The sequence below is a fragment of the Ammospiza caudacuta genome, chromosome 1 (assembly GCF_027887145.1).
Source record: "Ammospiza caudacuta isolate bAmmCau1 chromosome 1, bAmmCau1.pri, whole genome shotgun sequence".
Classification (NCBI taxonomy): Eukaryota; Metazoa; Chordata; class Aves; order Passeriformes; family Passerellidae; genus Ammospiza; species Ammospiza caudacuta.
In genome coordinates, this window is record NC_080593.1 from 156,559,850 (window position 1) to 156,585,001 (window position 25,152).

A 25,152-nucleotide genomic window follows, 5' to 3' on the forward strand; every position below is an offset into this window, starting at 1 on the left:
ATGTCCTTCCCAAGTTCCCAGGGCATTTCTCACAGGTGTGACCCTGTCCCTGTGCATCCCCTGAGCCCTTCCCAAGCTTCTGGGGCATTTCCCACAGTGTAACCCTGTCCCTGTGCCCTTCCCTGAGCTCCCAGGGCATTTCTCACAGTGTAACCCTGTCCCTGTGCCCTTCCCTGAGCTCCCAGGGCATTTCCCACAGTGTAACCCTGTCCCTGTGCCCTTCCCTGAGCTCCCGCGGCATTTCTCACAGTGTAACCCTGTCCCTGTGCATACCCCGTGCCCTCCTGTGCCCCTGCCTGCTGCCTGCTCCTCAGCTCTCTGTTTGGGCTGTGACTTCTGGGATGTTTCCCTGGGATCCTTCACCCTTTAGATCTAGGTGAGTCAGACCAGGGTGATTTTAGCTTTAGATTTTTGTCTCTGTGTGCTTTAACCACTGAGTGAGCTTTGCTCACAAACCTTGTCAGGCTTTTGCCTTTATTTCAAACCTCCTTTTGCTGGTGCCACCTTAAAACCCTTAAAAGCTGCTCTTAAAACTCTCAAACAGGAGAGGCCTGGGAGCAGCAGAGGAAGAGCAGGGAATGCTTCCCGAGGGAGAATGTGCAGACAGAAATACTGGCCAGGGCTGGAGCTGCCAAACAGAGTGCCAGGAGCTGCCAGGATGGACTGGGCATCAAGGAATCATGGAATGGTTGGGTTGGATGGAAAAGCCTCTGAGCCCAGCAGGTCCAGCACTGCTCATGGCACTGCCCAGGCCACCCCAGAGCATGTCCCCAAATGCCACATACACACATCTGTTAATCCCCCCAGGGATGGGGACTCCAGCCCTGCCTGGGGCAGCAGTGCCAGGGCTCCACAGCCCCTTCCAGGAAGGAATTTCCCCAGTATCCACCCTAAACCTCCCCTCAGCCTCAGGAAACAGGACCCAACCTCACCTGGCTGCCTCCTCTGGTCCTGCTGGGGTTCACCCTGAGCCTTCTGTCCCCAGGCTGTCCTCAGCCCTGGTGGCACCCGACCCCAGCTGGAACGTGGTGGGGACAGCAGGACACCCTGCGATGGAGCCAGAGCCGTGGGAGATGAACAAGACAATTTATTAACAGCAGGACCAGGATGGGGCCTCGGCCACGCGGGGAGGGCAGGGGGGGTCTGGGGGTGCCACAGGCGGGGCTGTGGCACGGGGGTGGGGACAGGCAGGTGGCAATGGGCAGGGCTGGTGGTTTGGGGGGTCTCAGAGTGTCTCCACATGAGGACAGTGGCTCAGAGCAGGAGGGTGCCACAGGCTCAGGGTCTGGGGACAGACAGGGACAGTGGCTCGAGGGGTTCTGGTGGTACACCCACGTGGGAACGGTGCCTCGGGGATGGCTGGAGGTGCCACAGGAATGTGGCACGGGGGGCCTGGGGTGGGGACAGGCAGGGACAGTGGCCCCGGGGGTCTGCAGTGCTGCTGGCACTGCCCCTGCCTGCGCAGCTGGAGTGGTGACAGGGAGGGGACAGGACAGGACAGAGGGGGTTCCAAAGTGCTTCCAGTCCGCGTTCAACGCAACGGGGTGGGGTAGGGGAGGAAAATCGTATTCACAGCAGGGAGGAGCAGGGGGCCGGGGGGGCCGTGGCAGCCCCGCACCAGCGAGCCCCCGCGGGGCAGGAACCGCCGGGGAACGCGATGAGAACGGCGACAAAACCGGCTACGGGGAGGGGATCCCGACCGGGGCGGGGCCGCGGCGAGCGGCGGGGCTGGGAGGGGGCGGCGGCTACTCCTTGGCCCTGCCGATGATGGCGAGGATGTAGAGGAAGATGTTGATGATGTCGGTGTAGAGGTTGAGCGCGGCGAAGATGTACTCCTCGGGGCTCAGCGCCAGCTGCTTGTTGCCCAGGATCAGCTGCGTGTCCACCGCCAGGAACTGCGGGACGGGGCACAACAGGTCCCATAAATCCCCCAATCCCAAACCAGCCAGGCACAGCCTGCACCCTCCACCCTGCGTGTCCACCATCAGGAACTGTGGGACGGGGCAGTGTGGGGCAGGAGGAACCAGTGGATCCCACAGGTGTCCTCCACCCCAAACCAGCCAGACACCCCAAGCACACCCTGAGTGTCCACTGCCAGGGACGGGGCAGTGTCAGGGGAGGGAGGAACAGACAGGTCCCATAAATCCCCTCCACCCCAAACCAGCCAGGTACCCCAAGCACACTCTGCGTGTCCACCGCCAGGAACTGCAGGACGGGGCAGTGTCAGGGGAGGGAGGAACCAGCAGGTCCCATAAATCCCCCAATCCCAAACCAGCCAGGCACACCCTGCACCATCCACCCCAAGGACACCCTGCGTGTCCACCTCCAGGAACAGCAGGATGGGGCAGTGTCAGGGGTGGGAGGAACCAACGGGTCCCATAAATACCCCAACCCTAAACCAGCCAAGCACACCCTGCACGCTTCACCCTGAGCACACCCTGTGTGTCCACCACCAGGGACTGTGGAACAGAGCACTGTGGGGAGCAAGAGGAACCACCAGGTCCTATAAATCCCTCCCACCACAAACCAGCCAAGCACACCCTGCTTGTCCACCTCCAGGAACTGCGGAATGGGGCAGTGTCAGGGGCAGGAGGAACCAACAAGTCCCATAAATCCCCCAATCCCAAATCAACCAGGCACCCCAAGCACACCCTGTGTGTCCCCACGGAGCCAGAGCACCCAGGGGTGCTGGTGGCACTGCCCCCCCCCAGCATCTGGGGGTCCCAGCCCCCCGACTCACGCAGGTGAAGAGCAGGGCCCCCAGCGAGGCGTAGACGATGTCCACGATGCGGTTCCGGATGAAGATGCAGAGGATGGAGAAGAGCACGAGCACCACCAGGCAGATGATGAGCACGCCCCGGCACGAGGTGAAGTCGTACTTGGTCTGTGGGGAGGGGGATTGGGGAGGGTCAGAGCCCGGGTGGAGCCCCCAGAGCCCGCAGGGAACTGGGGAGGGCTGTACACCCCATCTGGGGTCCAAAGGCCCATGAGAGGAGATCCCACAGCCCCCCAGGAGCCCAGAGAGAGTCACTGGGGTGCTTCCCCCCCAGTTTGGAGCCCCCCAGGCAGGAGCAGGGGCAGCCCTGGCGCTGACCTGCAGGGAGAAGATGACCACGGTGAAGCAGACGACGACGGTGATGCCGACAGCCATGATGACAGCCTCGGTGTCGTAGAAGCTGGCGATCATCCCCACCATGTAGGACAGGCTGACAGTCAGGATGGACTGGCAAGGCAAAGAGGGAACCCATCAGGCCTGTGTGCCCAGCCTGGCACCCACAAACATGCCATGTGCCCCTTGGGTCAGCATCCCCCAACCTTCTGTGTGCCCCTGGCTTGGAATCCCCAAATCTGCCCCAACACCTCCATGGAGCAGCACCCCAAATATGCCCCCTCATCCTGGCATCTCTAAACCTGCTGTGTGCTCCTGGCTCAGCACCCCTAAACCCACCCCATCGTGGCACCCCCAAACCTTCCATGTGCCCCCAACCCAGCATCCTTAAACCCTCTGTGTGCTCCTGGCTCAGAAACCCCAATGCCCCACTATGGCACCCCCAAACCTTCCCCGTGCCCCAATCCCAGCACCCTTAAACCCTCTGTGTGCTCCTGGCTCAGCACCCCCAAACCTGCCCTGTCACCCCACCAGCTCCAAATCTGCCCCAAAACCTCCATGGTGCAGCACCCCAAATCTGCCCCCTCAGCCTGGCACCTCCAAACCTGCCGTGTGCTCCCTGGCCTAGCACTCCCAAACCCATCCCACCAAGTGCCCCCACCATGGCACCCCCAAACCTTCCACGTGCCCCCTGACTCAGCGTCTCCCAACCCTTTGTGTGCCCCTCGCTCAGCACCCCTATACCCACCCCCACCATAGCACCCCAAACCTTCCATGTGCTCCCAACCCAGCACCCTTAAACCCTCTGTGTGTTCCTAGCTCAGCACCCCCAAACCTGCCCCACCAATTGCCCCCACTGTGGCACCCCTAAACCTTCCGTGGACCCCCAACCCAGCATCCTTAAACCCTCTGTGTGCTCCTGGCTCAGAAACCCCAATACCCCACTATGGCACCCCCAAACCTTCCCCGTGCCCCAATCCCAGCACCCTTAAACCTTCTGTGTGCCCCTGGCTCAGCATCCCCAAACCCACCATGGCACCCCCAAACCCTCCATGCGCCCCCAGCCCAGCACCCTTATCCCCTGCCATGCCGTGCCCCTGGCCCAGGATGCCCCCACTCCCCACGCCCATCCAGCCGTGCCCCCAGCCCACCAGGGACACGAGGTTCCAGGGGTGCTTGCGGCGGAAGTCGCCGCAGCAGCTGAGGACGATGAGGGAGATGAAGAACACGGCGTAGGACACGTAGTACGTCCACACGTTGCGCTGCACGAAGCCCCGCACGCCTTTGACGAAGGTGAAGACGGTCACGAAGGCGAAGGTGACGGTCAGCTGCAGCGTGAGCACCAGGAACACCTGGGGACAGGGGGCAGGGTCACGGGGGGGTCCCCCAATGCCCTGCACCCCGCCCCGAGCCCCCCGTGTCCCACCTTGCGGATGAAGGCCTGCCGGATGCTCTTGTCGTCCCAGTGCGCCGACGGGAAGTCCTGGTTGTCATAGTAGGAGGGGGGCCCGTCCTCGTGGTAGGTGCTGTGCAGGGGGGCTGTGGGGAGGGGGCACACTGCTTGGGAGGGTCCCAGGAGCCACGGGGAGTGTCCCCCAAAGCCAGGTGTCACAGCTGGCATGGCTCTGGGCAATGTCCCCCCTCCCAGGGTCACAGCCAGTGCTGTCCCCAGTGGGCACAGTTCCCCAGGATCTGTTGGGAAGGAGCCACAGGGAGTGGAGCTCTGTGTCCCCCAAAGCCAGCTGTCACAGCTGGCACGGCTCTGGGCATGCCAGCACCATCCCTGGTGGGCATGGTCCCCCAGGACATGTGGGACAGCAGCTAGGAGCTACAGGGAGTGCCCCACAAAGCCATGGGTCACAGCTGGCATGGCTCTGGGCAGTGTCACCCCCATCCCAGGGTCCATCCCCAGTGGGCACAGTCCCCCAGATTCTGTGGGACAGCAGCCAGGATGCATGGGGAGTGGAGCTCTGTGCCCCCCAACGCCAGGTGTCACAGCTGGCATGGCTCTGGGCAGTGTCCCCTCTCCCAGAGTCACTGTCCCTGGTGGGCACAGACCCCCAGCTGCCCCCCAGGACATGTGGGACAGCAGCCAGGAGCCACAGAGGGGTCCCTGCTGCCCCACTTGAGCCCCCTGAGCTGCCAGACCACCCCCCCCAAGTCTGCACTGCTCCCCATCCAAGAGAGCCCCCCAGGGATTCCCTCAGTGCCCAAACCCACAGGCTGCCCTGCACACCTGAACCCCCAGCCTCAGACAGGAGCCCAGGTGTGTCACACACCCCCGTGTGACAGCCAGGAGGGTCCCCCACCCAGGGGGACCAAACCCAGGGGCTGCCCTGCCCCCTGAACCCCCAGCCTCAGACAGGAGCCCAGGTGTGTCACACATCCCCGTGTGACAGCCGGGAGGGTCCCCCAGCCCATTTGCAGCCCCCCACCCCCCTTTTCCCGGTACTTACAGTCCTGGTCTCCGGGCACCATGGGCTGGGGCTGGGCATAGGGCGGCTGCCCATAGGGGCCCTGGGGGTAGGGCCCGGGCGGGGGGTACGGCCCGGGGGGGTACGGCCCGGCGGGGGGGTACGGCCCCGGTGGCGGGTACGGCCCCGGCCCCTGCGTGAAGCCCGGCTGCGGGTAGGGCGTGGGGCCAAACTGGGGCTGGGGGTACGGGGCCACAGGGTACGGGGGCTGCGGGTACGCTGGGGGGACCGCGGGCGGCTGCTGGCCCCCGAAACCGTCGTTCGTCACCAGGAAACTCTTCTCGTGGGACATGGTGGCGCGCAGGCTGCGGCCGCCTTGGTGCTGTGGGGGAGACAGGGGGTTAGAGATGGTGGCATCGTCCCCCATGGCTGTCACCCACCTCCTCATCACCCCTCACAGCCTTCGTCCCCTCATCTTCGTCCCCCCCAGTACAGCCATCAGCCCCTCATGGCTGTCCCCCCACAGCCATCACTCTGTCCTCAGTAGCCACACAGGGCCTCCTTCCTCATCACCCCTCCATGGCCATCATCGGCCCCCCATGGCCATCAAACCCCCCATGGCCATCACCCTCCCAACTGCTGTCACCCTGTTCCTCATCACCCCCATGGCCATCAGCCCCCCAAGGCCATCAAACCCCACATGGCCATCACCCCTCCATGGCCATCATCAGCCTGCCATGGCCATCACCCTCCACCCTGGGGGTCCCATGTGGAAGATGGCCTGGGATGGGGGTCTCTACTCAGGGACACCCAGGATGGGGGTCTCTCACTCGTGGGATGCTCCAGGATGGGGGTCCCTCACTCGGGGACACCTGGGATGGGGTTCCCTTCCTCGGGGGGTGCCTCAGATGGGGGTCCCTTACTCAGGGATGCCCAGGGATGGGGGTCCCTCACTTGGAAGATGCCTCAGGATGGGATTCCCACACTCGGGGGTTGCCCAGGATGGGGCTCTCTCACTCAGAAATGCCCCTGGGATGGGGGTCCCGCACTCAAAGATGCCTGGGATGGGGGTCCCTCACTCAGGGGATGCCCGGGGATGGGGGTCCCACACTCGGGGGATGCCCGGGGATGGGGGTCTCTCACTCAAGGTTGCCCTGGATTGGGGGTCCCTCACTCAGGGAATGCTCCAGTATTGGGGTGACCACTCAGGGGATGCTGGGGATGGGGGTCCCTCACTCGGGAGATGCCCTGGGATGGGGGTCCCTCACTCGGGGATGCCTCGGGGTGGGGGTCCCTCACTCAGGGATGCCCAGAATGGGGGTCCCCGCCATGGGGGGCTCCCATCCCGCTCCCCCCGCCCCCGTGCCCGCACAAGATGGCGGCGGTGAGGCCGTTGCCATGGCAACAGCCCCGGGGCTGGGATCGCTGTGCGGGACCGGGTGCGGGTCGGGGGCCGCGGGTCGGAGGCCGCGGGTCGGAGTGCGGGGCTGGGATCGCCATGCGGGACCAGTTCCCGCCGCGATTACCGGCAGCGGTGCGGGGGAGCCCCGGCGCTGCTTCACTGCCCCCTTGGGCCGTCACCGGGAGCGGCGGCGTCCTGCCAGGCCCGTACCCAGGCCGCGGCCCCACCGCATCGAGCCGGGCGGGCTCCACCGCAGCCCCGGGGCCGCCCCCGCTCCCGGAGCCCGGTTACAAAACCGGGCGGTGCGGGAGGGGCCGCTGCGCCCTACGCGGGGATCGCGCACTCGGCGGTGCGGTACCGGCACCGGTACCCGCGCGGGCTCGCTGCCGGTGCCGCAGCCTGGCAGGCGGCGGTGCCCAAGCGGTTCCGCCGCTGTTCCGGTGCCGCAGCGGCCCCGGCCCGGCCAACGGGCAGCGCCGGCCGGTGGCGCAACCACGGCGGCCGCGTGACGGCCCCGCGCCCCGGGCGGGCGGGCGGGCGACGGGACGGGGGGGGCCCGGCCCTGCGGCGCCGCGGGGGCGGCACCGACACCGGGCGGGGGGCGCATTTCGGGCCTCGGCATTCCTGGGGTGTATGGGGCACGGGATACTCCCTGAAAGGGGTCAGGGGCCGCGGCGCGCACCCCACACGGAGGCACGGGGGGCACCCCGAGCGGGGCTATGGGGTGCGGGCGCTGTGGGCTCGCAGGGTGCGGGGGGTGAACGCACCCGGATTGCGGGGATGCGGGGGGGCCGCATCACGGGGTGCGGGGGTGCCCGCAGCACGGCGTGCGGGGGACGCGGGGGAGCCGGCAGCACGGCGTGCGGGGGGCGCAGGGATGCCCACAGCCCGGCGGGCGGGGTTGCGGGGGTGCAGGTGCTCCCGCATCACGGGTTGCGGGGGTGCCGCCGCCCCCCCCGGTTCTCTCCGAGTCCCGTAAGCCGCTTTGCCCTGACGCTCGGTAAAGCCCCGGCGCGGCCTATTTACGGCAGCAGCGAGCCTAATCCCCGAGCGCTGCCGCGGGGGGAGCGGCCCGGAGACCCCCGCCGTGCCCGCGGCCGCGGGGTCCCGCTCGGCCCCGCTACCCCCGCCTCGCTACCCCCCCGCCTCGCACCGAACCCGTGCGCTGCGGACTGCGGCAGCGGGAAGCGGCGGAGGGAACCGCGCTCGGGGGCTCCTCCGGAGCCTCCGCACCCTCCGCTCGCCGCCGGTACCCCTCACCCGAGCCCCGGACCCCCCGATCCCTCCGCGCCCCCCGCTCACCGGCCGGGCCGAGCTGCGCGGGGTCCGCTCGCTGCGCGCCGGGCGGGGCGGGGCCTGCACGGGGCGGGGCTTTGCAGGGGGCGGGGACTGGGCGGGGCCCGGCCCGCTAATGCTGCGTAGGCCACAGAAGCTGATGAGGGGCGGGGCCTATTTGGGGGCGGGGCCATGGGGCCGTGCAGCAGAGCGCCCGCTGGTGGCGGCAGCGCGCACTCGGCGCGGGCGGCCCCGGCCCCGCCGCGTCACGCGTGGGGACGGTCACGCGCCCGCGGTGACGCGCAGGGGACGGCCACGTGTCACCCTCTCACCCCTGGGGATGGCCCGTGCGCCTATATCATTCTTGTGTACATCTTGGGGCTTATTCCGTGTCCCCTTATCGCTTCTGGGATCAGTCCCGTTTCCCCTGGTCACGCGTGGGGACGGTTACGCGCCCGCGGTGACACGCGAGGGGCGGCCACGTGTCCCCGTGTCCCCCTGGGGATGGCCCGTACGCCTACGTCATTCTCATGTACTTCTGTGGGGCTTATTCCGTGTCCCCTTGTCATGTCTGGGGTCAGTTCTGTGTCCCCTGGTCACTCGTGGGGCTGGTCACAAGTCCCCCAGTAACGCACAAGGGACAGCCAAGTGTCCCCCTGCCACCCTTGGGGCTGGCCCATGTGCCCACGTCATTCTCGTGTAACTCTGTGGGGCTTTTTTGGTGTCCCCTTGTCCCCTCTGGGGTCAGTTCTGTGCCCCCAGGTCACTCCTGGGGACGGTCACGTGCCCGCGGTGACACGTGAGGGACAGCCACATGTCCCCCTGTCACCCCTGGGGATGGCCCGTGCGCCTATGCCATTCTCGTGTACCTCTATGGGGCTTATTCCATGTCCCTTTGTTGCATCTGGGGTCAGTTCCGTGTCCCCTGGTCACTCGTGGGGACGGTCACGGATCCCTCGGTCAGGCATGAGGGACAGCCACGTGTCCCCCTGTCACCCCTGGGTATGGCCTGTGCACCTACGTCATTCTCATGTACTTCTGTGGGGCTTTTCTGGTGTCCCCTTGTCATGTCTGGGGTCAGTTCCATGTCCCCTGGTCACTCGTGGGGCTGCTCACGGATCCCTCGGTCACACACGAGGGACAGCCACATGTCCCCCTTTCACCCCTGGTCACTCAGGATGGCCAGTCACTTGTCCCCCTGTCACCCCTGGGGATGGCCCATGTGCCTACGCCATTCTTGTGTAACTCTGTGGGGGCTTATTCCGTGTCCCTTTGTTGCATCTGGGGTCAGTTCCGTGTCCCCTGGTCACTCGTGGGGACGGTCACGGATCCCTCGGTCAGGCATGAGGGACAGCCACGTGTCCTCCTGTCACCCTGAGGATGGCCCATGTGCCTACGTCATTCTCGTGTACCTCTGTGGGGCTTTTGCCGTGTTACCTTGTCACCTCTGGGGTCAGTTCCGTGTCCCCGGTCACTCGTGGGGCCTGTCACGCACAAGGAACAGTCACTTGTCACCCGTGGTGCTCCTCCCGTGTCCCGCGTGTGGCCAGTCCCGCAGTCGCCAGTCCCCCTCTGCAGGACGGCTCCGCGTCCCCGCGTCCCGCGTGGGGGCTGTCCCGTGTCCCCACCCCGGTCCCGCCCCCCGCCCTTCCCCTTCCCGTTTTGGTCCCGTTTCGGTTTCTGTTCTCGGCCGGGGCGGAGCCTCGCAGCGTCCGGTGCGTGGGGGGCCCTGCCCCGCGGGGTGTGGGGGGACCCTGCCGGGGGGTGTGGGACCTCCATGGGGCTGGGGGGTCCCGGGCGATCGGGGGGTCCCGATCCGGTGCGGGGTGTGGGGGGACCCTTCCGGGGGGTGTGGGACCCCCACGGGGCTGGGGAGGTGCGCGGCGATCGAGGGGTCCCGCCCTGGGGCGGGGGTCCCGGGGCTAAAGGGGGGTCCCGCCCCGGGGACGCGGGGCCGAGGGGACCCTCGCTCCGGGGAGGGGCACGAACGGGGAGTTTGGGGAGGGGGCTTGGGGTCACGGGGCGTCCCAGCGGGTTGGGGGGGGAGGGGGCGTAAAGGACCCCAGCCCCACACGTGTGTGTGGCCCAGGATGGCCGGGGGGGTGCTGGAGGTGAGGGGGGTGCCCCCCGACGCCCCCGAGGAGCTGCTGGTGCTGTACTTCGAGAGCCGGCGGCGCTCGGGCGGGGGGCCCGTGCAGAGCTGCCAGCGCCTCGGGCCCCTCCTCTTCCTCACCTTCGAAGACCCCCAGGGTAAGCTTGGGCAGGGGGGCGTGTCCCGGTTCAGCTGGGAGCTCTGGGGTGGGATTTGGGGGTCCCGGTCCCACAGGGAGCACTGGGGGGGGATTTGGGGGTCCCGGTCCCACAGGGAGCACTGGGGTGGGATTTGGAGGTCTCAGTTGCAATGGAAGCGCTGGGGTGGGATTTGGGGATCTCGGTTCCACTGGAAGCACTGGGATGGAGTGTGTAACCATCCCAGTCCTACTGGGAGCTCTGGGAGGGGATTTGGGGGTTTCAGTCCTCCTGGGATCATTGGGGTGGTATTTGGCGTTCCCAGTTGCACTGGGAGCACTGGGATAGGGTTCCCAGTTGCACTGGGAGCACTGGGATAGGGTTCCCAGCCCCACTGGGAGCACTGGGATGGGCTGTGGGGTTCCCAGCCCCACTGGGAGCATTGGGGTGGGGTGTGGGGGTTCCCAGCCCCGCTGGTATGGGGTGTGGGGGTTCCCAGCCCCACTGGGATAACATGTGGGGGTTCCCAGCCCCACTGGGATGGGGTGTTGGGGTTCCCAGCCCCACTGGGATAAGATGTGGGGGATCCCAGCCCTACTGAGATGGGCTGTGGGGGTTCCCAGTCCCACTGGGAGCACTGGGATAGGGTGTTGGGGTTCCCAGCCCCACTGGGATAACATGTGGGGGTTCCCAGCCCCACTGAGATGGGGTGTGGGGGTTCCCAGTCCCACTGGGATGGGCTGAGGGGTTCCCAGCCCCGCTGGGAGCACTGGTGAGCGGTGCTGTGCCCCCGGGGGTCGCAGGGGTGCTGGGTGAGCCCCCAGTGACCCTGCCTTCCCTCCCCAGACGCACAGAACGTGTTGGCCCACGGCAGCCACAGGCTCGGGGGGGCCGAGCTGGGGGTGCGCCCGGCCCCCCCCTGGGACCCCTCCCACCTGCTACTGCGGGGTCTGGAGCCCGGGACCCCCCCCGAGCACCTGGGGACCCTGCTGGGGGTGTCCCCTGGCACTGTCACCCTGTGCCAGGGCTCGGTGCCCGGCTGGAGCCTGCTGCGGCTGCAGGAGCCCCTGAGCCCCCCAGGTGGGACTGGGGACACTGGGGGGCACCAGGGTGGCATTTTGGGGTGCAGGTTCTGCTGGGTGTCCTGGTGCCAGGGGTGGGAGTGTTGGGGGGCTTGAATGCTAATGGGCTGGGGGGTCTGTGGGACACACCAGGGTGGCATTTTGGGGCATGGGTTCTGCTGGGCGCCCTGGTGCCAGGGATGGGAGTATTGGGGGCAGGGGGCTGATGGGCTGGGGGGTCTGGGGGTGACACCGGGGTGGTGTTTTGGGGTATGGGATCTGCCAGGTGCCCTGGTGCCAGGGGTGGGAGTGTTGAGTGGGCTGATGATCTTGGGGGGACACCAGGATGGCATTTTGGGGCGCGGGTTCTGCCAGGTGCCCAAACTCTGGGCATGACAGCACCATGGGGGCGGTGGCCCGGCCATGGTGGCGGGGGTGGCACAGCCATGGTGGGAGTGGTGACACGGCCATGGTGGGGGAGGTGGCATGGCCATGGTGGGGGCAGTAGCCCAGCAATGGTGATGGCAGTGGCAGGGCCATATTGGGGGCGGTGGCGCAGCCATGGTGGGGGCAGTGACATGGCCATGGTGGGGGCGGTGGCACAGCCATGGAGATGCGGTAGCATGGCCATAGTGGGGGCGGTGGCACAGCCACGGTGAGGGCAGTGGCACGGCCATGGTGGGGATGGTGGCAGGGCCATGGTGGGGGCGGTGGCACGGCCATGGTGCAAGCGGTGGCACGGCTGTGGTGGGGGTGGTGGCACAGCCGTGGTGGGAGCAGTGACATGGCCATGGGGATGCGGTGGCACAGCCATGGTGGGGGCGATGGCATGGCCATGGCAGGGACAGTGGCATGGCCACGGTTGAGGCAGTGACATGGCCATGGGGGCGCGGTGGCACAGCCATGGTGGGGGCGATGGCATAGCCACAGTGGGGGCATGGTGTCACGGCCATGGGGACGCGGTGGCACAGCCATGGTGTGGGCGATGACATGGCCACGGTGGGGGCGGTGGCACGGCCATGGTGGAGGTGGTGACATGGCCATGGGGATGCAGTGGCACAGCCACGGTGGGAGCAGTGGCAGGGCCATGGTGGGGGCACGGTGGCACGGCCATGGAGACGCGGTGGCACGGCCATGGTGGGGGCGATGGCACGGCCATGGGGATGCGGTGCCAGCGCTGCCCGTGCCCCAGAGTTGGCATCGGCGGAGCAGCGGGCACGGCGGCAGGGACTGGCATTGCTGCGGGTACCACGGAGCCCCGCGGTGCGGGTGAGGGCATTGGGGACGGTGCTGGGCCGGGACCTGCTCGAGCTCTACTTTGAGAACCGGCGCAGCGACGGCGGCCGCGTCAGCGACGTGCGGGTGCTGCCAGGGGGGCACGGGGCCATCGTCACCTTCCAGGAGCCGGCAGGTGAGGGCATGGTGCCAGGGAGCCAGGGCTGATTGCACAGGGACAGGGTGATCATGGGCGCATGGAAATGGGGTGCCAAGGTGCCTTTGGTGCGGGAACAGGGTGGTGAGGTGGGCACACTGGCACACTGCACAGGAGCAGGGTGATAATGGGTGCATGGGAATGAGGTGCCAAGGTGGGCACAGTGCTCTCAGTATGGAATGGGGTGGTGAGGGGGCATGGTGCCCTTGGTGTGGGAACAGGGTAGTGAGGTGGGCATGGTGCCATTTGCACAGGAACAGGTGATCATGGATGCATGGGAATGGGGTGCCAAGGTGGGCACGATGCCCTTGGTGTGGAAAGAGATGGTGAGGTGGGCACAGTGCCCTTGGTGCAGTAATGGGGTGCCAAGGTGGGCATGGTGTTCGTCGTGTGGGAACAGAGTGGTGAGATGGGCACGGTGCCATTTGCACAGGAACTGGGTGATGGTGGGGGCATGGGAATGGGGTGCCAAGGTGGGCATGGTGCCATTGGTCTAGGAACAGGATGGTGAGGTGGGTACAGTACCCTTGATGTGGAATGGGATGGTGAGGTGGGCACAGTGCTGTTTGCTCAGGAGCAGGGTGATCATGGGTGGATGGGAATGGTGTGCCAAAGTGGGCATGGTGCCCTCAGTGTGAAATGGGGTGCCAAGGTGGGCACAGTGCTCTCAGTGCTGGAACAGGGTGGTGAGGTGGGTACGGTGCCATTTTCCCAGGAACAGGGTGATCATGCGTGTATGGGAATGGGATGCCAAGGTGGGCACATTGCCCTCAGTGTGGAAAGGGTTGGTGAGGTGGGCATGGTGCCCTTGGTATGGAATGGGGTGGTGAGGTGGGCATGGTGCCATTTGCTCACGGACAGGGTGATCATGTGTGCATGGGAATGGGGTGGTGCCAAGGTGCTCGTGGTGCCCTTGGTGCGGGAACAGAGTCCCAAGGTGGGCACGGTGCCCTTGGTGCAGGAACAGCGTGGTGAAGTGGTCACAGTGCCATTTGCAAAGGAACAGGGTGATCATGGGTGGATGGGAATGGGATGCCAAGGTGGGCACGGTGCCCTTGGTGTGGAGTGGGGTGCCAAGGAGGGCACGGTGCCATTTTCACAGAAACAGGGTGATCATGGGGACATGGGAATGGGGTGCCAAGGTGGGCACAGTGCTCTTGGTGAGGGAACAGAGTGGTGAGGTGGGCATGGTGCCATTTGCACAGGAACAGGGTGATCGTGGGGACATGGGAAGGGGGTGCCAAGGTGGGCACAGTGCCATTTGCACAGGAACAGGGTGATGGGTACGTGGGAAAGGGGTGCCAAGGTGGGCACGGTGCCATTTGCAGAGGAACAGGGTGATCATGGGGACATGGTAACGGGGTGCCAAGGTTGGCATGGTGCCATTTGCACAGGAACAGGGTGATCATGGGGACATGGTAAAGGGGTGCCAAGGTGGGCACGGCGCCATTTGCACAGGAATGGGGTGATCATGGGGACATGGGAAGGGGGTGCCAAGGTGGGCACAGTGCCATTTGCAGAGGAACAGGGTTATCATGGGGACATGGGAAGGGGGTGCCAAGGTGGGCACAGCGCCATTTGCACAGGAACGGGGTGATCACAGGAGCACAGGGAGCCGCTCTGTGCCACCAGCTGCCCGTCCCTTTGTCCCCGCAGCCGCAGAGCGGGTGCTGCAGAGGCCACACTGCCTGCAGGACACGGTGCTGGAGCTCACCCCCCACTTTCCCTTCCTGGAGCTGCTGGAGGAGAACACGGACGTGCCCCCGGACGCTGTCCCTGCTCCGGACAGAGCCTCTCCTCCTGACACGGAGCCCCTGCTGGTCAGGGAGCCCTTGCTGGACACAGATTGCCCGCCGGACTCAGTGCCAACCTCAGACCCTGCTGTGGCACACACGAACCCCACACCGGACACAGCGCCAGCGCCAACAGTGCCAACGTCACACCCGGCGCCGGGGCAGCCCCCAGCCACCTTCCCCAGCAGGGACAAGGACACAGAGGGGCTCGGGGCCGTGCCCAGCCAGGCCCGGCCCCCCAGGCCCGTGTCGGTGGTGGTGCCAGAGCCGGTGTCAGCAGTGTCGGTGCAGGACGAGGCACTGGTGCCAGCGGAGCCGGGAGCCGTGCGCTACCTGCAGCAGCACTACCAGGACGTGCTCAGCAGCGTCCCCGAAGTGTCCCTGCTGCCACTGGAGGGGGGGGACATCTCTGGCTTCCGGGTGAGCTGCAGGCAGGAGCAGGAGAAGTTGTGGAATTCACAGAATGACTAGGTTGGAAGAGACCTTAAAGAGCATCGAGTGCAGGGGTGTGGGCAGGTACAGGCAGGTGAAGGTGGGTACAGGCAAGTGCAGACAGGTGTGGGCAGGTACAGGCATTTGTGGGCAGGTACAGGCAGGTGCAGACATGTGTGGGCAGGTACAGGTAGGTGAAGGCAGGTACAGGCAAGTGCAGACAGGTGTGGGCAGGTACAGGCAGGTGCAGACATGTGTGGGCAGGTACAGGTAGGTGCAGGGAGATGTGGGCAGGTGCAGGCAGCAGTGCATGGAGGTGTGGGTAGGTACAGGCAGGTGAAGGCAGGTACAGGCAAGTGCAGACAGGTGTGGGCAGGTACAGGCAGGTGTGGGCAGGTACAGACAGGTGCAGGGAGATGTGGCCAGGTGCAGACAGCAGTACAGGGAGGTGCAGGTAGGTGTGGGCAGGTACAGGTAGGTGAAGGCAGGTACAGGCAGGTGCAGACAGGTGTGGGCAGGTACAGGCAGGTGCAGACATGTGTGGGCAGGTACAGGTAGGTGTGGGCAGGTGCAGGCAGGTGTAGGCAGAGGTGTGAGCAGGTGCAAGCAGGTGCGGGCAGCAGTGCAGGGAGGTACAGGTAGGTGCAGGCAGGTACAGGTGCAGACAGGGGTGTGGGCAGGTGCCGGCAGCAGTTCAAGGAGGTGCAGGCAGGTACAGACAGGTGCAGGCAGGTGTGGGCAGTGCAGGCAGGTGCAGACCAGTGTGGGCAGGTGCAGGCAGCAGAGCAGGGAGGTACAGGTAGGTGCAGGCAGGTATAGACAGGTGCAGGCAGGTGTGGGCAGGTGCAGACAGGTGCAGGCAGCAGTGCAGGCAGGTGCGGGCAGGTGCAGGCAAATATGGGCAGGGGTCTCTACTGCACCCCCACCTCCTCATGCTCACAACACATCCTTGTGCCAACGGCTGCCAGCCCCGTGGTGCTGCCCACACCGCCTGCAGGTGAGTGGGGAGCTGGGCAGGCCCTGGTGCCCAGGTGCCGACCCTTTGCCCCTCTGCTGACAGGTGAGCGGGGAGCTTGGCCGGTGCCAGGCCATGGCGGATTTCCTGCAGAGCCTGCTGGACTCTGTGGCCTCGCACCCCACAACCCTGCGCTTTCCCGGCGTTGCCCGCTTCCTGCGGGACCCGGCTGGGCAGAGCCTGCTGCAGCAGCTGGAGAGCCGCTTCCAGTGCGTCATCCAGCTGGACAGTGAACCCTGGAGCCCTCCAGATCCCCAGGTGCAGCCTCGTGGGGAGGGAGGGGTCTGGCAAGTGGGTGCCGTTGTGCTGGTCCCTGCTGTGCCACAGCAGCGTTGGCGATGCCACCCTTGATCCCCACAGCTGCAGCTGGAGGAGCTGCTGCCCCCAAGCAGGGAGCCTTGGCCACGCTCCTGGCACCAGGACCTGCCTGAGGGCCACAATGCCGCTGCTGATGGCGATGGGGATGGGGGTGACCATGGCTTCCATTCCAGCGCAGGTGAGGGGCGAGGGTGACACTTTGGTGCCCGCTCTGCGGGTGCTGCGGTGGGATGAGGAGGCCACAGGTGCTGCTCCTCCCCAGGACATGGTGGTGGGGCCTCATGGCTGACACCCCGCTGCTCCCACAGAGGAGATCAAGGAGTTGCTGGCAGCACTGCGCCCGAGCGACACCGATGGCCGTGGCAGCCCCGGCCCGTGGCCTGACACCCTCCCTGGTGACGAGTGGGATCCCAACGCCGCGTTCATCTGTGCAGCCGGTGGTGATGGTGCCAAGGAGCTGCTGTCGGACCCCGGCGTGGAGGAGGAGGAGGAGGAAGAGGAGGTGCAGATGGCCCTGGCCATCCAGTTCTCCATGGACCACGCGAGGCACGAGCAGGAGGAGCTGGCGCGCGCCACCGCTCTGTCCCTGAGCTCCTACAGCCGTGAGCAGGAGCAGGAGCAGGCCCAGGAGGATGCCAGCCTGCTGGCCGCACGGGAGGCCTCGCTGGAGGAGGCGCTGCTGGCGGCGGACACGGCACGGGTGACGCTGTTCTGCTCCTCCGAGCAGGACGCCTCGGCGGTGGCACGGGAGCTGGAGCGGGCACTGGCGGGGCGGCTGCGGGCGCAGGACGTGGCGAGCGAGCGGCTGCGGGCGCTGCCAGCTGCCGGGCGCTGCGCGCTGGCGCTGCTGCGGTGCCGGCACACCGTGCAGCTCAGTCTGCGCGGTGACACCGCCACGCTGCGCGGCTTCGCCGAGTACACGGCCCTGGCTGCCCAAGAGCTCGCCTTGCTGCTCCACCGTCTGCCACCGCCGGGGCACGGTGCCACCGCTGACCCCACTGCCGCCGCTGCTGCCGCGCACTGGGTGCGCTGGGACCCCTCTGGCACCGCTGTCCCCTATGCCCCCGAGGCAGCAGCGCTGCTGGAGCAGGCCTGGTCGCGCCAGGAGCGCCGGCTGGATCTGGTGCTGGATGGGCGGCCCTTCACTGTGGATTTGGAGCGCATGGAGGAGTTTGACATCGGCAGCGCCCGCGCCGTGCCCGTCTGCCGCAGCCAGCCCCCGCTGGACAGCGCCTTCTTCCTGCTCGGTGCGTGTGGGTGCCATGGGGCCAGCCGTGCCTCTCGCTGTGCCCACACTCACCAGGGCTTTATCCGTGTATGGCAGGGCCAGAGGTGGCTGGGCTGGAGGAGGAGGTGCGGCTGATGGTGCTGGCTGAGGACTCGGAGGAGTTCGCCGACACGGTGCGCCACTTCTGCAGCACTCTGGAGGAGCTGCACAGCCAGATCAGCATCGTGCAGGTGGGGCTGGGCACGGGGGACCCCCAGGGTGTCCCCGTGGCGCAGCAGTGACACGGTGGTGCCCAACAGGTGCAGAAGCTGATCCATCCAGTGCTGTACAAGCAGTACCAGCTGAAGAAGGGCAGCGTGAAGCGCGCCTGTGCCGCCGGCACCGTCGTGGAGCGCGTCCTCTTCCACGGCACCACCAAGGCCTCCAGCTGCGAGATCTGCCTGCACGGCTTCAACCGCAGCTTCTGCGGGAAGAATGGTGAGCGCCAGGCACATGGGGGGTGACCAAGGGTGCCCTTGGTGCGGGAACAGGGCACCAAGGGGGGGCATGGTGTCATTGGCATGGGAACAGGGCACCAAGGCAGGGCATGGTGCCATCAGCATGGGAACAGGGCACCAAGGGGGGACATGGTGTCATTGGCATGGGAACAGGGCACCAAGGAGGGGCATGGTGCCATCAGCATGGGAACAGGGCACCAAGGGGGGCACGGTGTCATTGGCATGGGAACAGGGCACCAAGGGGGGTCATGGTGCCATCAGCATGGGAGCAGGGCACTAAGGGGGGACATGGTGTCATTGGCATGGCAACAGGGCACCAAGGCAGGGCATGGTGCCATCAGCATGGGAACAGGGCACCAAGGGGGGGCACGATGTCATTGGCATGGGAACAGGGCACCAAGGCAGGGCATGGTGCCATCAGCATGGGAACAGGGCACCAAGGGGGGACATGGTGTCATTGGCATGGGAACAGGGCACCAAGGGGGGCACGGTGTCATATTGGCATGGGTACAGGGTGTCCATGTGGGCATGATGCTGACAGCACCATGAGAACAGGGCACTGGGTGCCATTGGCATGGGAGTGGGGTGCCAAGGTGGGCACGGTGCCATTGGTGTAGGAACGGGGTGGAGAGGTGGGCACAGTGCCATTTGCACAAGAACAGGGTGATAATGGGTGCGTGGGAAGGGGGTGGTGGCCAAGGTGGTGGTGCCAAGGTGGGCATGGTGCCATTTGCACGGGAACAGGGTGCTCATGGGTACATGGGAATGGGATGCCAAGGTATGCACGGTGCCATTGGTGTAGGAATGGGATGGTGAAATGGGCACATTTGCACAGGAACAGGGTGATCACAGGGTGATCACAGGTGCATGGGAATGGGGTGCCAAGGTGGGTATGGCACCCTTGGTGTGGAATGGGTGGTGAGATGGGCACAGTGCCATTTGCATTGTAACAGGGTGATCATGGGGGCATGGGAATGGGGTGCCAAGTTGGGCACGGTGCCCTCAGTGTGGAATGGGGTGGTGAGGTGGGCACAGTGCCCTTGGCGTGGAATGGGGTGGTGGGGTGAGCACAGTGCCATTTGCACAGGAACAGGGTGATCACAGGTGCATGGGAAGGGGTTTCCAAGGTGGGCACGGTGCCCTCAGTGCGGAATAGGGTGCCAATGTGGCCCCAGGGTGCCGATGTGCTCCCAGTGCCACCGGCACACCCCCCGTGCCCCAGCTGATGCCCGTCCTGCAGCCACGCTCTACGGCCGCGGCGTTTACTTCGCGGTGCGCGCGGCGATCTCGGCGCGGGACCGCTACTCCCCGCCCAGCGCCGGCGGCACCAAGTTCATCTTCATGGCCAAGGTGCTGACCGGGGAGTTCACGGCCGGGCGGCGGGGGCTGCGGGCACCCCCTCCGCGCGAGGGCTCCGGGGCGCCCCAGCGCTACCACAGCGTGGTGGATGACCCGCGGCAGCCCGACATCTTCGTCATCTTCAACGACACCCAGGCCTACCCGCAGTACCTCATCACCTGCCGCAGCCGCCACGGGGGCCCCCTCTGAGCCCCCCGGCAGGGGCTCTGCTGCAACGACCCCTTTTTATCCTCTCGGCGTCCCCTGGCACTGGTGCCAAGGTGGGGGTTACGGTGTCTGGGGGCTCAAGGTGTGCAGGGATGTTCCTGCCCTGTCCAGGAGCTCACAGTGGGGGGATCCTCACTTGGGGACACTCCTGGGCACCCTCGTGCCAGGGCAGCAGGTGGGCAGGAGGACTTTGGGTCACCTGTGTGACACCAGTGAAATTTAGAATAAAACTGAAAATAAAATTTGGAATTTTTAATCAATTGGAGTCTTTTGCATGGCTGGGATTGAGGGGGGACTGGGAGAGAGGAGGGGAAGTTCCAGACCCAACTGGGAGCATTGGAATAGGGGGAATGTCTCAGTCCCAACTGGGAGCACTGGCATTGGGGTGGATGGGGTCCCAGATCCAACTGGGAGCACTGGGAGTGGGGTCAGGCAGGAGCCTGGCTGTGTGTGGGTGCTGTGTCCCCCAGTGAGGTGGCTGTGCGGGGTGGTGGCTCTGGGCCACCCCAGGGCTGGACCTGGCCACTCCCGCACCTCTGCCTGTTCCCTGCACCCTTCTTGCTCCTCACCTGCTCCCTGCCTGCACCTACCTGTATCCTGCTCCCCACCTGCACCTCTGCCTGTTCCCTGCACCCTGCCTGCTCCTCACCTGCTCCCTGCTTCCTCCCTCCTCCCTGCCTCTTTCCTACCTGCTCCCTGCTCCCCACCTGCACCTCTCCCTGTTCCCTGCACCCTTCCTGTTCCCCACCTGCCCCCTGCCTCCTCTCTACCTGCATCCTGCTCCTCACCTGCTCCCTGCCTGCTCCCCACACCTGCATCCTGCTCCCTGCCTGCTCCCTGCTTCCTCCCTGCTCCCTGCTCCTCACCTGCACCTCTGCCTGTTCCCTGCACCCTTCCTGCTTCCCACCTGCACCCTGCCCCCTCCCCACCTGCTCCCCACCTTCCTTACCGCCTCTCTACCTGCATCGTGCTCCCTGCTTCCTCCCTGCTCCCCACCTGCTTCCTACCTGCATCCATCCTGCTCCTCACCTGCTCTCTCCCTGCTCCCTGCCTGTTCCTCTGTCCCCCTGCACCCCAAGCTGTGCTGGGGGGACCCCGGTGCCCACTCTGTGGATTTGGGCAGAGCCCCCGCCGTGGGCAGTGCTGCCAGCACTGCTGCCCACCGGGTAAGACCCTCCAGCAGGCAGCGGCAGGGTGAGGCGGGCGTGCCCAGTGTGCCCTGTTGCCCTCTGAGATGCCCCAGGTGGGTGAGGGCAGGGCTGGGGGTCTTGGTGACCCCCGCGCCCCTTTGGGGACCCCACACGGGCTGGGCACAAGGTTGACACCAGCGGCACAAGGGAGTGGACACAAGGGTGACACCAGCGGCACAAAAGAGTGGGCACAAGGGTGACACCGGCGGCACAAAAGAGTGGGCACAAGGGTGACACCAGCGGCCCCGGGCCCGCGGGCACAGGCGGCTCCCGGGCAGGGTGCGGTGGCACCGCGCCGGCGTGTGCCAGCCCCGCTGACGTGTGCCAGCGCTGGGATCCCGGCGGGCACCGTGCCAGCCGTGCCAGCCCCGCGCACGTGGCGCCAGCCCCGCTCCCCGCGGAGCGCTGGCGGATGGAGGTGAGAGCCCGGAGGGTCGGGGGTGCGGGAGGGGTCCTCGCCGCACGCCCACCCCCTCTGCAGAGTCCGGTGCCCCGCGCCCCGCGGGTGCCCCGGGCGGGGAGTGCCCGGCGCTGCCGGTGCCAAGCGTGCCGGACCTTTGTCCCCTGACGCCGAGGGGCCCGCGGGGCCCAGCGCGGCTGAAAAGGGCCCTTTGTCCGGCTCTGGCCGGGGGATTCGCTCCCTGCGCCCGTGCCGGCACCGGCACATGACCGCGGAAGGAGCGGCTGCGCCAGCACCGGATCCGGACGGACGGAGCGAGCGGCAGCCCCGGTACGGCCGCAGCGGGAGCGGGCGGGGGTCTGAGCCTTGTCCCCCTCACGGCAGGTACCACGGAGGGGACAGAGGGACCGGGACAGGATCCCGACCTCGGCGCTGCCCCGGTGTCGGATCCCGGGGGTCCTCACGCCTCCCCGCTCCGGGGGGCTCGGGGGTCTCTGAGCCCCGTGGGGTGGGTGCGGTGGTGCTGGGGTTGTCGGGGTCAGTTCGGCACGCGATGGCCCCGATGGGGCTGGGGGTCGGGGGGGCTGTGCACGCCAGCAACTGGATGTGGCAGGGGGCACCGGGGGTCTCTGTAGCTCCCGAGGCCCCCCTAGTGCATATGTGTGTGTGTTTGTGCACAGGTGTGTTCTCTGTGCACACTGCGGTGCTTGAACCTGGGCGTGACTGCAGCCGCCGGGGCTGGACACACCCGTGTCCACCCGTGTCCACCACACCCTGGTGTGCTCACGCACTGGGGGGCTGCACACACGCCTGCTCTCCGCTCCAGCTCCTTTTCCCGGTAGCGGCTCCGGTTCCTGGCACCAGCTCCTGGTACCAGCTCCTGCTCCTGGTTCCAGCTCCAGCCCCTGGTTCCAGCTCCTTTTTCTGGTTCCAGCGCCTTTTTCTGGTACCAGCTCCTGTTCCTGGTTCCAGCTCCAGCTCTCGGCACCAGCTCCGGGACCTGGCAACAGCTCTGGCTCCCAGCACCAGCTCTGGATCAAGGCACCGGTTCCCAGCCCCGGTTCCCAGCGCTGATCCCCGTCCCTAATCCCATCTCCCCACAGAGGATCCGCAGCTCCCCAGCCTCCCCAGCCATCCTGCTGCAGCGCTGGAGGCTGGAGCCGCGCTCTGTTGTCCGGCCAGAAGAGAGGCTGCTGGCCGGCAGGGTGTGAGCACCGTGCCAGGGCCGTGCCAGAACCGTGCCAGGGCCGTGCCAAGGCTCCCATCTCAGCCCTCCGGCACCGCGCTCCCCTGGGCTCTGAATGCGGCAGCCGGCCGCCGTCAGACGTGCCGCTGATGGGCCAGCGCTGTGCCGGGGATGCGGCCGCGCTGTGCCAGTGCTGGGCCGGTTCTGGGCCTGTTCTGGGCAGGTGTTGAGCCGGTTCTGGGCCGGTGCTGGGCCGGTTCTGGGCAGGTGTTGAGCCGGTTCTGGGCCGGTGCTGGGCAGGTGCTGGGCCGGTGTTGAGCCGGTGCTGGGCCAGTGCCGGGCCAGTGCTGGGCCCACAGTTGAGCGCCCAGCGGGCCGGGCGGTGCCGAGCGGCTGCGGGACTTCCCTGCGGGAGCGCGGGGCGGGACCGGCTCGGCCGGGAGCGCTGGGCGGGGTTCGCCCTCTCCACACTGGTTGCGGCGGTGAGGGTTAACCCTCTCCGCATTCGGTGTGCTGGTCACAGCCACCCTCTCCGGACTGGGTGTACTGGGTGTACTGGTCAGTTAACCCCTGCCTGCCCGGGGAACTGGGAGCGCTGGTCGGGGTTAACCCGCTCCATTCTGGATGTACTGGGGAGAGTTAATCCTCTGCGGATTCGGTGTGCAGGGGAGGGTTAACCTGCTCCGTACGGAGTGTACTGGGTGCGCTGGTCACAGTTAACCCGTGCCATGCTGGCTGTACTGGGTGCGCTGGTCACAGTTAACCCGTGCCATACTGGCTGTACTGGGAGCGCTGGTCACAATTAACCCGTGCTGTGCTGGCTATACTGGGAGCACTGGTCACAGTGAACCCGTGCCGTGCTGGCTGTACTGGGAACGCTGGTCAGGGTTAGCCCCCAGCTCTGGCTGTACTGGGAGCACTGGTCAGGGTTAGCTCCAGGTTCTGGTTGTACTGGGAGCACTGGTCAGGGTCAGCCCCTGGTTCTGTCTGTACTGGGAGCACTGGTCATGGGTGGTCCTTGGTTCTGGCTGTACTGGAAGCACTGGCCGGTGCTGTCCCCTGGTTCTGGCTGAACTGGGAGCACTGGTCGGGGTTGGCGCCCGGTGCTGGCTGTACTGGGAGCACTGGTGAGAATTGCCGCCTGGCTCTGGCTGTACTGGGAGCACTGGCCGGTGCTGTCCCCTGGTTCTGGCTGTACTGGGAGCACTGGCCGGGGTTGGTCCTCCATTCTGGCTGTACTGGGAGCACTGGTCGGCGTTAATCCGTCCCGCGCCGGGTGCCGGGGGTGCCTCCCCCGCGGGGTGCACGGCTGTGGAGGGTGGGGCGCTGCGATAAGGCGCCCCCCGCTGCCCGCCCCCCGCTCCGCCCCTGCCGCGAAGCCGGAGCCGGAGCCGGTGCCGGCGCGGGCGGAGCCCCCGGGGCCATTTTCCCCCGGAGCCCCCGCGCTACCGGTGCCGGTGCTCCCCGCCGGTGCCGCACCCCCTCCGGAGCCCTCCCGGTGCCGGCGCCGTTTCCCCCCCCCCCCCGGTCATGCTCCCCCGGCGCGTCTTGGCGGAGATCGTGGCGCTCGGTGAGTCCCCGCGCGTGGGACCCTCTCGCCCACTCCCCCGTGGGGCCGGGAGCGGCGGGGGTGAGGGGGGATTGCGGGATGCTGCGGGGCTGACGCAGGGCTGGAGGGGAGGGGGGCTGCGGCGTGGAGGGTGGTGCGGGAGGGCTGTGCTGGGGGCTCGAGGGGTGTTTGGGTGCTCAGACCCGAGTCTGGGGGCGCGGGGGTCCCTGTGATCCCCCTGCAGTGCGGGGAGGCGGCGCCAGGCCTGGGGTGGAGGGGCTGCTCGGGGGATGTGGGCGATGGAGCCGCTGACTCAGGCTTGGCACCGCGCTGTGCCCCACGCCCGCCCCCGCGTGCTCCCCCTCACTTTGCCCCCTACGCCCGCCCCACAGCTCTTCCCCACGCCCACCCCACTGCCGGGGGTGCCGGTGACGTCCGTGGATCTGGGGGTGTCGGTGATGCCCGATGGGTCTGGGGGTGCCGGTGATGCCGGTGGGTCTGGGTGCGCCGGTGATACCCATGAGTCTGGGAGTGCCGGCGATGTCGGTGGGTCTGGGGGTGCCGCTGATGCCCGTGGATCTGGGGGTGCCGCTGATGCCCGATGGGTCTGGGGGTTCCGATGATGCCCGTGGGTCTGGGGGGTGCCCATGATGCCCCATGGGTCTGGGGGCGCCGGTGATGCCGAGGGTCTGGGGGTGCCGGTGATGCCCTGGGTCTGGCGGTGCTAGGGATGCTGTGGGTCTGGGGGCGCCGGTGATGTCGGTCACTCCGGGGTCCCAGGGCGCCGGGAGGGCCGAGCGCTGTGGTGTCGGTGATGCCGGTAGGTCCCGGTGCTGGGCCCGGTGGTGCCAGGCCCGGTGACTTTCCGGGGTTCGGAGCTTCTGCAAATGGCGCCTGGGCCGCGGCAAACGCCCGGTGCTGCCGTGCTCCCCCGGGGAACGAGCCCGAGCCGGTGCCGGGGCTGCGGCGGCGCCGGGGCTGCGGTGGCATAGCGGAGGCGCCGGGATCGCGGAGGTGTCGGGATGCTGGGGGCAGGATCACGGAGATGCCGGCGGA

The 25,152-nt window shown here is 66.9% G+C and overlaps 2 protein-coding genes across 5 annotated transcripts; one reads left to right on the plus strand and one right to left on the minus strand.

Annotated features, from left to right (window-relative positions):
- Positions 1-1,074: 1,074 nt before the first annotated feature.
- On the minus strand, positions 1,075-9,812 carry GRINA (glutamate ionotropic receptor NMDA type subunit associated protein 1). 4 transcript variants are annotated; one of them, XM_058808498.1, is made up of 7 exons: positions 9,638-9,812; positions 5,566-5,905; positions 4,536-4,648; positions 4,261-4,461; positions 3,095-3,223; positions 2,741-2,884; positions 1,075-1,895 (listed from the first exon to the last, which is right to left on the minus strand). In XM_058808498.1, exons 2-7 carry the CDS (start codon positions 5,873-5,875, stop codon positions 1,746-1,748), a joined length of 1,047 nt encoding a protein of 348 aa, XP_058664481.1. In that variant the 5' UTR covers positions 5,876-5,905; positions 9,638-9,812; the 3' UTR covers positions 1,075-1,745. The 4 variants fall into 4 exon arrangements, with proteins under 4 accessions (XP_058664481.1, XP_058664490.1, XP_058664499.1 ...); XM_058808507.1 differs by lacking the exon at positions 9,638-9,812 and adding an exon at positions 8,228-8,271; XM_058808516.1 differs by lacking the exon at positions 9,638-9,812 and adding an exon at positions 8,079-8,205.
- On the plus strand, positions 7,803-19,996 carry PARP10 (poly(ADP-ribose) polymerase family member 10). Its single transcript, XM_058814743.1, has 14 exons — positions 7,803-7,857; positions 7,957-8,547; positions 8,617-8,711; positions 9,779-9,915; positions 10,290-10,450; positions 11,276-11,509; positions 12,683-12,901; positions 14,579-15,135; positions 16,208-16,420; positions 16,523-16,658; positions 16,789-17,727; positions 17,805-17,938; positions 18,008-18,185; positions 19,428-19,996. Exons 1-14 carry the CDS (start codon positions 7,803-7,805, stop codon positions 19,751-19,753), a joined length of 3,975 nt encoding a protein of 1,324 aa, XP_058670726.1. The 3' UTR covers positions 19,754-19,996.
- Positions 19,997-25,152: the final 5,156 nt, after the last annotated feature.

Coding starts and splice junctions, on each gene's coding strand:
- GRINA (XM_058808488.1), bottom strand. CDS start 7,722: ATGCGGCCCCCCCGCATCCCCGCAATCCGG. Junction 4,649..5,565: donor GGTGCCCGGAGACCAGGACT/GTAAGTACCGGG, acceptor CCCTCCCCACAG/CCCCCCTGCACAGCACCTAC. Junction 1,896..2,740: donor GGGCCCTGCTCTTCACCTGC/GTGAGTCGGGGG, acceptor CCCGTCCCGCAG/TTCCTGGCGGTGGACACGCA.
- PARP10 (XM_058814743.1), top strand. CDS start 7,803: ATGCCCACAGCCCGGCGGGCGGGGTTGCGGGGGTGCAGGTGCTCCCGC. Junction 17,728..17,804: donor CAGCGCCTTCTTCCTGCTCG/GTGCGTGTGGGT, acceptor CGTGTATGGCAG/GGCCAGAGGTGGCTGGGCTG. Junction 18,186..19,427: donor CAGCTTCTGCGGGAAGAATG/GTGAGCGCCAGG, acceptor CCCGTGCCCCAG/CTGATGCCCGTCCTGCAGCC.